Source organism: Phoenix dactylifera, chromosome 2 (genome assembly GCF_051530095.1).
Source record: "Phoenix dactylifera cultivar Ajwa chromosome 2, Ajwa_hap1_PhDact_Kaust_v1.1, whole genome shotgun sequence".
NCBI lineage: Eukaryota > Viridiplantae > Streptophyta > Magnoliopsida > Arecales > Arecaceae > Phoenix > Phoenix dactylifera.
Window position 1 is genome coordinate 23,347,086 of NC_143191.1, and position 10,216 is coordinate 23,357,301.

Consider the following 10,216-nt stretch of genomic DNA (forward strand, 5'->3'; position numbering starts at 1 on the left):
AATGATAATATGCCTTAAATTCGCTCTATATATATATATATATTGATGTAAAAAAAATTAAATTATATATAAAAGAATAATTTTTGTAGTTTTATACTATCTGATCCATCCAATTCATTTCATATAGTTTTACTCGCTTTATTTCGCTTCTAAATTCCCACTTTCTGACTCTGTCTAAATGTTATAATGGCCTATCCGTGCAACAAAAGTCTGCAATTCTTCTATTTTTCTTTTTTTACTTCATTAACCAATCCGTTGTGATTCTTCTATGCAAGGCACGTTATTATTCGACCATCCCTTGGCTTCACTTCTTTTTGCCACGTTGGCATGGAAGAACAAACGGTTTGACCAGTAAAGCCACGTGGTTTTACTGCACCTTCAATAAATAATCATAATTTATAAAAAGGATTAAAATCAATTTAATTAAATTTCAAAGTCAGCAGAGACAACGCGGGGAGACGAAGGGAGCAGGAGGGAGATAGAGAGAGAAAGTCGCACGCCTTACTTCCTCTTCTCTCTCTTTCTCTCCCTCCCAAGTCTTATCCCCTCCTCGTCAGTCATAAATTTCCGAGTACCCCATCTTGGAAAATTAGGGTTCCCTATAGCCAAGCTCTGGAATAAAAATCCGATTTTTTTTTCCCTTCCTCCCTTCGCTTCTCCGTGCACTCTTAGGAAATCCCCTATCTTTGGATCATTTCCAGCGCTGATTTCTTTGTTTTTCTGTTCAAATTCGGCTTCCCTTTTTCGCTTTTGGCTTGTTGTTCTCGTTGATCGTCGGGCTTCCTGTAGCTCTCCACTGGATTTTAGTCGGTTTGGGGTTTTTGTTGGGTCTTGTTGGATTGGATGGGCATAGCGATTCTAAGGTTTTTAAGCAGCTAAATAAGAGATTTTTTTTTTTCGTTTTGTATTTTACTCTGTAATTAATGTAATCGGTCCTCGTCTCTTTGCTTTCTCTTAAAAAGCTACTATTTTGGTATTTTGTTACTCTATTGATTCATAATTCCTAAAGCTCAGGACTTCGCTAATTTTTTGGGAAACTAATAAGGGCTTACTTGTAGTACCTGGTATCTATACCCGTTTCTGTTCTCGTATCTCATATATTTTCGCGTCAAATACCGTCTTTTCTTCTGTTTACTGGGGTTCAAGCAACTGGGAAGTTAATACTTTCGAATAATTTGTTAGTAGCTATTGATTTTATTGATATTTTCCTTTCTTTATGTAACTCAGTTTTTTTGATCTGAAATTGGTAATCTTCCTCATTTATATTTTCCCATCATTCTTTAGCTCCTAGTGTTTGATAATTCTTCACGATGAAGCTAGTGGTTCATGTTATTGAAGCCCGTAACCTCCTGGCAATGGATCTCAATGGCCTAAGTGATCCATATGTAAAATTACAGCTGGGAAAACAACGGGCGAAAACTAAGGTGGTGAAGAAGAACTTGAGCCCTGTATGGGATGAGGAGTTTAGCTTCCGAGTCGGAGACCTTAGTGAGGAGCTCACAGTTTGTGTTTTGGATGAAGACAAGATCTTCAATGATGATTTCTTGGGGCAGGTCAAGGTGCCGTTGTCAAAGGTCTTGGATGCAGATAATCTTTCACTTGGGACCCAATGGTATCAGTTGCAGCCCAAGAACAAGAAGTCTAAGAGCAAGGTTTATGGTAGTGCTCTCTCTGAATGTCTTTTCTTTATTAATGGAGTTCTATATGTGTTTTGCTTGATTTTTATGTGCAATATATATATATATATATATATATATATATATATATATATATATATATTTAATATTCAAACTGAGTTTGCAATGATTGAACTTCAGTAGAGTTTCCCTCAATTACAGTTTTAGTTAATATTGTAGACAGGGATCTGGGGTTGGCAAATTCATCTGTGAAATTTATGCATTGAGCAATCTATGTATGTGGTGTTTTGGTACCATACTTATGTTCTGCATTTGAATAGGTTTGTCTCTCAGTTGAAATGTAGGTATCTGTTTCATGACTCATATTGTCCAAGTTATCCAGTACATAGAGGGCAAGCCAGAAAGCATTTCAATCCAACAATTTACTCACTGCATCAAATTAATCTAACTATCTGGCAGGCTAGTCATGATTAAAATAGTAAATAGATTTTAAAATTGTTTGCGCTACAAATATTTAAGTATGAAGAAGAAACAAAGGGAGACTTCAGATAATAAGAATGCTGTGACTGTATGGTTAAAATGTAAAGTTTCTCCTCATTGACGCTATTTTGAATTAGTTAATCATGAATGTTTTCACTTCTTATTCTTGTAGGAAAGCTATTGATGTAATTATATCTATTCCGTTGATGGACTTATCTGGCCTTATAACTACGTGCATGCTTTTTCTAGCGCTTCTGCTACACTTTATCTGCAATATTTGTATTTTTTTCTCAGAAAAACAAGGTTTTTCTTGATGATTATACAACTTACATAATATTGATGGAATTGGTATTTGTTAATGATATTCCATGATATTTTTTATGTAATCGTGCACACATAGCAGACTAAATGAGCCTTTGTCAAAAAAAATTGCATTATTGAAATTCAAAATTAGGGTTTTTTTTTTATGCTCAAAATGCCAATCTTGTCCACATGTAGTTGAGTGATGTCGGATGCATGATGCAATAAGTCTAATATAAGTCATATGGAAGTGTTGAATGCCAGTACGATGCACATTATTGAGTATGCTAAGGAATACTATAAAACTGAGAATTGGATGGTGTCCTTTGCTGAAGAAATTTTTATCTCATCTCTTTCAGTGACCAAGACATGTCTTTCCATAAAATATAATTCTTTATTTAGTTTAAATAAATGATGCTTTTCTCCATTAGTGTTTGCTCACTTTCATATGTCCTTACGTATTGTTGATGTCAATTTTCTTGGACTTAATTTTTTTTTTATGCATGAATGATGGTTCTATCATAATCATATTCTTTTGGTTCTATCCTGCAGGAGATATTCGTCTCACAATAATTTTATCTCAGAAAAGCACCGATGAAATACCCATAGTCTCACATTCTTGTTCTGATGATCATGCATCAAACTCAGATAAGTCGACCGAATTAACAAAAGGACTACCCCCACCATCTTCCAATGGAAATTTGGAAAAATCTGCTGTACCAGCAGTTAATGACACAGAACCTGTCAACGAAGAAAAGTCCAATGCACCGTCATTTGTTGAACGTCTGTTTCATTATTTTACTGGGAAAAATATGGAGGCTGCATTGCCTTCTAGCAGGGATCTTGACTGCCCAGAAAACCTCCAAGAAGCATCTGCAAGCCCAGAGATTTCTGAAAGCCAAACTGATGATGCATGCTCTAATATCACATTTGATGAATTGCTGAAAACAATGGAATCAAAGGATCAAGAAGTTGAAATGCCTCGAAATCTACAAGGAGGAATACTTCTTGACCAATCTTATGTTGTTGCACCTGGTGATCTGAACTCCCTTCTCTTTTCACCGAGTTCAAATTTCTTGCAGTCACTTGCTGAGCTTCAAGGAACTACTGGTCTGCAAACTGAATCTTGGAGACATGCAAATGGTGGAGAGAGCTTGAAAAGAGTGATTACCTACACAAGAGCTGCGACGAAATTAGTAAAGGCTGTGAAAGCTACAGAGGAGCAAACTTATCTGAAGGCTGATGGAAAAAATTATGCAGTTTTAGCGAGTACGAGTACTCCTGATGCTCCCTTTGGTAATTGTTTCCGGGTAGAGCTTCTCTTCTGCATAATGCCTGGGCCTGATTCACCTTCTGAAAACCAATCTTCACGTCTGGTGATTTCCTGGGGCATGAATTTCCTCCAGAGTACTATGATGAAAAGTATGATCGAAAATGGAGTAAAACAAGGCCTAAAGGATGGTTATGCCCAGTTTGCCGATTTGCTTTCTCAGAATGTAAAACCACTTGATCAAAAGGACATGGGGTCCAACAAAGAGCAGCTCTTAGCTTCTATTGAAACTGAGCAGGAGTCAGACTGGAAGCTGGCATTTCGATTGTTTGGAAATTTGTCTATTATATCGTCTGTTTTTGTGGCCTTCTATGTCCTTATACATATCTTGCTTGCAAACCCTAGTATAACACAGGGGCTTGAGTTTCCTGGCCTAGATCTGCCAGACTCAATTGGGGAAGTTGTAGTTTGTGGTGTTTTGGTTCTTCAAGGACAGCGTGTTCTTAATATGATAGGACGCTTCTTGCAGGCCCGGAATCAAAGAGGTAAGACTTGTTTCACCTGGCAGAATATTGTATTCCTATCATTTTTATTAGAATACCAGTACCAGGAAATTCTTTGATTACTAATAAATATCATACTTTCTCATAGTATTAATGCAATTCTAATAACGAATATTACGTGATTCAGAAGGTTTCTTAACCTTTAGCCGTTTAACATGTAAGGTTACTCCTTCTATAGTATTATATTTACAGCAAAGTGTAAGACATCTGTAGTCACCTTGTGTGTTGTTCGGAGACGATGATACTAGATTTGAGGGGTAGTGCGACTGGCTGGGACTTTTAGCTATTCCTGGAAATCTGTACCTCTATCATTTTTCATGACTTGCTGAAGTCAAAAACATCAGAAACAGATTCATTAAATGAATCCTCTATCTTCATTAGAAGGAAGACCATATGTAATACAAAATATGCAAATATTTTTGGTTCTTAAACTTAGATACTTTCCTAGAGGAGACATGCTGGTGTTTAATATGTATCAGATACAGATACTTCTCATGATATACTATAGCACACAAGGTACGTCATACCATATTGAACTGGACGATACAGAGTATACCGTACCATACCATACCATACCGGTTCAGTATCGGTATACGGTACAGAAGGTGTATGGACACTCGGTACATCGAACCGACTTCCGTAACAGGCATATCGACACAGTAACAGGGTGGCATCGATACGGGGCCCAGTTCTGAGACAGCATACCTTGATAACACATGTTAAATATGCTCTCTACATATTCAGTTATTTAATAAAAGTATTTTGGTAGCTAATTACTTTACCCGACTTATTCTTGCATGATGAGAATTCTTATTGTTCTTTGTCTTGTATGATTGAATTGATGACTTTTTTTAATGGATGAGTGGAGATGTCATGATTACTAATAAAATGAGCTATTTTAATGAACTATACAAAATGTTTGTTATATATAATTAAATGCGTAAATAAATTAATTTATTTCCACGCAATGACCGCATCCTTGACATATTTTTTTGAATCTGCCAATACCAGCATGCCCATGATACGCTGTATCTTTAATTTATTAAGATACATGCTTCAAAGATTGTAAGATTTCCATTGGTTCCTTTATGAACTTCAATTTCGTTTACAATGAAATAGTGAATTAATTGTTCTTGCTTCTGTCTCTGTCATTTCTTAGCAGTCTTCGTTCGCTTCTTTTGTTTGCCAGTAATATATCATTTTATTATTTCTTCAGTTACCTGGAGACTATCCAGATGCTGTAGAATGTAACTTCTTTTCATTCATACAGGCAGTGATCATGGAGTCAAAGCGCAAGGAGATGGATGGTTGCTAACTATTGCCTTGATCGAGGGAAGCAATTTAGCAGCAGTGGATTCAACTGGTTATTCTGATCCCTATGTAGTTTTCACCTGCAATGGTAAAACTAAAACAAGCTCAATAAAATTCCAAACACTGGAACCTCAATGGAATGGTAATTAAAGATACTCCTAATTCTTGAAATTCTTTCATCTCCTGCATTCATTACTACTTTACTAATTTTGAACAAGCGCCACATTAATTATTGCATTTTTCAGTTTCCTGCCTAGAGCTTTCTTAAACAATGTACTGTTAAGACTTGCTGACTTAATTTTTGATAGTCCATTGAGGATGCCAACTTGTGCAGTTGGTAAAGTCATTGAGGGTTGGTACGAATGACCCGGGTTCAAGTCCTGCCTTCACCCTATTTTCAGCCAGTTTTCCATATCGTAGTTCTCAAAAATGTTTGATGATCCATCAGTAAGGGACAATTAGAGACAAGTGCAGAGTTAAAAGTACTTAGAATATAGGTAAGACCGTAAGAGTGTTCAAATTATAAAAATTATCCTGCAATTTACTAAAAATTTATGACATATTATAGTGAATATGATAGACATGTGCAGAGTTAAAAGTAATTAGAATATGGGTATGAGTGTTCAAATTATTTAAAGTATCCTGCAATTTACTAAAATTTATGACAGAGTATATTAAATAATATAATTTGAATGTAGAACATAAGATTATACTTTTATATTAAAATAATATATAATATTGTAATAAATTTATTACTCACATAATAATTTTTGTACACTGTAATAATAAGTGCATCCTAATAATATGATTATATTGTAGCAATGATATAGTAAGGAAACTTACGAACCTGCACTATAAAGTAACCGTAACATGGACGATATATCAATGTAAAAGGGTCAAATGCTATAATCTCTGATCTATAAATAACATTTCCTGTTTATTAATTTATTTTCTGTTGATTTTTTCAGAAATCTTTGAATTTGATGCCATGGATGATCCTCCATCAATGATGGATGTAGATGTGTATGATTTTGATGGGCCTTTTGATGAAGCTACATCTCTTGGCCATATTGAAATCAACTTTGTGAAATCTAATTTGTCAGAGCTAGCAGATATATGGATTCCTCTTCAAGGAAAGTTGGCTCAGGCATGCCAGTCCAAGTTGCACTTGAGGATTTTTCTGAACAACACACGGGGCACTGAAGTTGTCAGAGAGTATCTCACGAAAATGGAGAAAGAAGTTGGAAAGAAGGTGAGTACTTATCTCCTTGTAACTCAATGTGAAACAGTAGTTTATATATTCCTGTTTTGACTAAGTTATGGACAACTCTGTGTAGATAAATTTGAGGTCCCCTCAGACGAATTCTGCATTTCAGAAGCTTTTTGGTCTGCCACCAGAAGAATTTCTCATCAATGATTTTACCTGTCACTTAAAGCGCAAGATGCCTATGCAGGTGCTTATTTAGTTTTTATTATGTTGTACTCTCTGGGATTGTCAGCTTGCCTCCATATTTCATCCCTTGTCAAAGCTTTCTGAAAATGCATTCTCCTCAATCATGTTAGGATTTTGGTAATATATGATCCCATAAAATCATCTTGTAATCTACTCAGTCGTTGTCACAGTCACGGTCATAAAATGAGCCAGTCAGCTTAATTCAGCAATCGGTTTCTTACAATGTCAAAAATGATATTTTCTAAATTTTACCCTGATTGGTCATTTTAGACAGAACAGTCCCTTGGCCTACTTATGGTCTGAATGTCAAGATAGTGGTTAAAGAAAACGGTCTTCGTCAATATTTTGACATTGTCCAGTCTGGTTGAATAGTGATATTCTCTAGTCAAATTACATTCTATTGTTGATTAGTAGCATAATGTGGATGCTATTTTGATGGCCTTTTATAAGCTGCGACATGCAATGAATTTTGTATAATTCATCTAACTATATGGCCTAAGGCTTATTGGAAGAATAAAATGTTCATATGATGATTAAGGATCAGCATACATGTCAACTGAAAATTTGCTGCTTTAATTTTTCTTGCAGGGCCGCCTCTTTCTATCTCCAAGAATAATTGGGTTTTATGCAAACTTATTTGGACACAAAACAAAATTTTTCTTTCTTTGGGAAGATATTGAAGACATCCAAGTGATTCCTCCAACTTTGGCATCAATGGCTAGCCCATCTCTTTTGATAATTCTCCGCAGGGGCAGAGGTATGGATGCAAAGCATGGTGCAAGGACAGTCGACCAGGATGGGAGACTTAGGTTTCATTTCCAGTCATTTGTAACATTCAATGTAGCCAACAGGTGATTAATCTTATTTCCTTGTACAATATTTTGAATCATAAGCAAGGCATAGATTCCAGCACAAGAAATTTATGTTTCCTTTTTTGATTCTATTAGCTTGTTTTCTGCATGGGTTAATGGTAGATTAGTTTCTAATTTTATTTCAGTTATGTACACCCCTTGCTTTTGAAGTATTAGTTCATAAACCTCCACAGCATGCTCATGTGTTGCTTTTTCTCGTGCTTGAGACTAAGATATTGCTGTTTGTTTCGGTTTAATGCCTACAGGGTGTCATGCATTCAGATAACTGGATTTTGGGTTTTTGAATTGCATTTCTGATTAGCTTGTTGTACGTCACCTCTTTATGAAGAGAATAAATATGTACTTTAATGCCTAACAGGACGATCATGGCACTGTGGAAGGCAAGGTCCTTGAGCACTGAACAGAAAATGCAGATTGTTGAAGAAGAATCTGAAGCAAAAGCCCTTGACAGCGAGGAGAGTGGATCTTTCTTAGGCATAGAGGATGCCAACATGTCAGAGGTTTTCTCATCTGCCATTCCTGTTGCTGTGAGTTTTTTTTCCCTCCTTTCTCCATATATGTGATATCTGTCTCTATTCTCAAAATGAGCTTACCTGGCGATTGCCGAAATGACTAGTGAACTGTGATCATTGATGTCTAATCAGATGAACTCACTGATGGAGATATTTGAAGGAACTTCTTTGGAGCGAAGGGTAATGGAGAAAGTTGGTTGTGTTAACTACTGTATAACAGCATGGGAGGCAGTTAAGCCTGATGTTTACCAGAGGCAAGTTCATTATAAATTTGCCAAGAGTTTATCTCGTTATGGAGGTGAAGTAACTAGCACCCAGCAAAAATCTCCGTTACCTGATAGAAATGGATATATTGTTGAAGAAGTTATGACGCTCCAAGGGGTTCTACTTGGTGACTGCTATAATGTAAGGGCATCTTTCTCGAACTAATTTTTTTCATTGCGGCTATAAATGTGCATAAATACTGTATATAGATCATATGGATCCTCAACAGTGGCCTTTCTGATGTTGTTGTCCAATTATGTTGGCTTTTTTTTCTCATGCAGCTTCATTTGAGATACCAGATAGAGGATCTTGGTCCTAAATTGACGGCATGCAATGTTCAGGTATACCTGGGGATTGCCTGGCTGAAGAGCACCAAGAATCAAAAGAGGATAACAAAGAATGTGATATCCAATTCATCTGCCCGATTCAAGGAGATGTTCAGTCAAGTTGAAAATGAGTTCATGATGGGAAAGTAGAAAATGAGTTCATGATGGGAAAGTAGAATGATTCTTTACACTGCTATTTGCAGATATTTTTTTAATACTCGCCATACAAAAATTTAGTGTGAATATCACCACGAATTCTTAGCATCAAACAACAGATGATAGCTATTCAGAAGTTCGATTCTTTCAGTTGGAAAGAAGCAACTTCAAAGGTTTGGTTGCAAGCCTGAGAATTGATTCTGAGCTCTAGATTCTGATTCTTGGTTATTCAGGTACAAAATAAAAGAATATCAAGTGCTTTAGACCAGCAGATGGTATCCTGAGTAAACCTGGGCAGACAACAATGTTCTTCTGGATGCACCTGGAATATCTTATGATGGATCGCTTTCTGCATTCTCCTGTCAATTAGGGAACATGGAAGGACTGGGGGCGTATAGAAAGCAAAGATGGCCATGGTGATGAAGTATGAAGAAATGCAAACCGTTTGGCTCGCCAATATGATGGATGTCAGGGTTTGAGGTGGTAATAACTTGTGAACCAGCTATCCAGAGATATTTCTTAGCTAACATAATTGCAACAAAAATATGAAAGAGATGCTGGTTTCATTGTGACTATTCTGCCTTTCAGTCCAATCAAGAAGTGGGATATTGTATTCAGAATTTTAGTTTTCTGAGATCGATTTCTTTTTTCCTAATGTAGTTATCGACATAGCGTGCGGAAGTTGCATTCAATTTTCCTAATTTGTAAACATTGTGCATGGTTGTTGAGCCTCTCATTTTCTTCCTGAATGCATGCTGAATAAAGGGGATGATTCTTGTTTTTTTAATCAAAGAATCAGGTCTACGCCAATACCTATACCCAACCCGTCCCATGGGGGCTAGAGCAAGGTAAAATGCCACTCGAAGTTGCAACCCCATCTCTTGCTTCAAGCGGCAAGGGATGAGACTAGGTGTGAACCGTTTTTTTTCCTCTCTCTCTATTTTTATTTCTAATCATTCTAATCAAATTGAACTAGTGGTTCAAAGGGAAGTTAATAGTGTGAAGTAGCAGCCTATTATATTCATCCTTGCACCTGTGTTTGACTAACATAAGTAAACCGCTTTGCTCCATG

At 36.4% G+C, this 10,216-nt stretch overlaps 1 protein-coding gene across 3 annotated transcripts; it reads left to right on the forward strand.

The window, feature by feature from the left end:
- Positions 1-425: 425 nt before the first annotated feature.
- LOC103716786 (C2 and GRAM domain-containing protein At1g03370-like) lies at positions 426-9,875 on the forward strand. 3 transcript variants are annotated; one of them, XM_008804945.6, is made up of 9 exons: positions 426-1,659; positions 2,970-4,232; positions 5,521-5,703; positions 6,530-6,813; positions 6,899-7,015; positions 7,603-7,865; positions 8,245-8,413; positions 8,531-8,803; positions 8,944-9,875. In XM_008804945.6, the coding sequence occupies exons 1-9, from the start codon at positions 1,311-1,313 to the stop codon at positions 9,136-9,138; spliced, it is 3,096 nt and encodes a 1,031-aa protein (XP_008803167.1). In that variant the 5' UTR covers positions 426-1,310; the 3' UTR covers positions 9,139-9,875. The 3 variants fall into 3 exon arrangements, with proteins under 3 accessions (XP_008803167.1, XP_088571756.1, XP_088571757.1); XM_088715630.2 differs by lacking the exon at positions 6,899-7,015 and having other exon boundaries at positions 433-1,659; XM_088715631.1 differs by lacking the exons at positions 8,245-8,413; positions 8,531-8,803; positions 8,944-9,875 and having other exon boundaries at positions 433-1,659; positions 7,603-7,869.
- Positions 9,876-10,216: the final 341 nt, after the last annotated feature.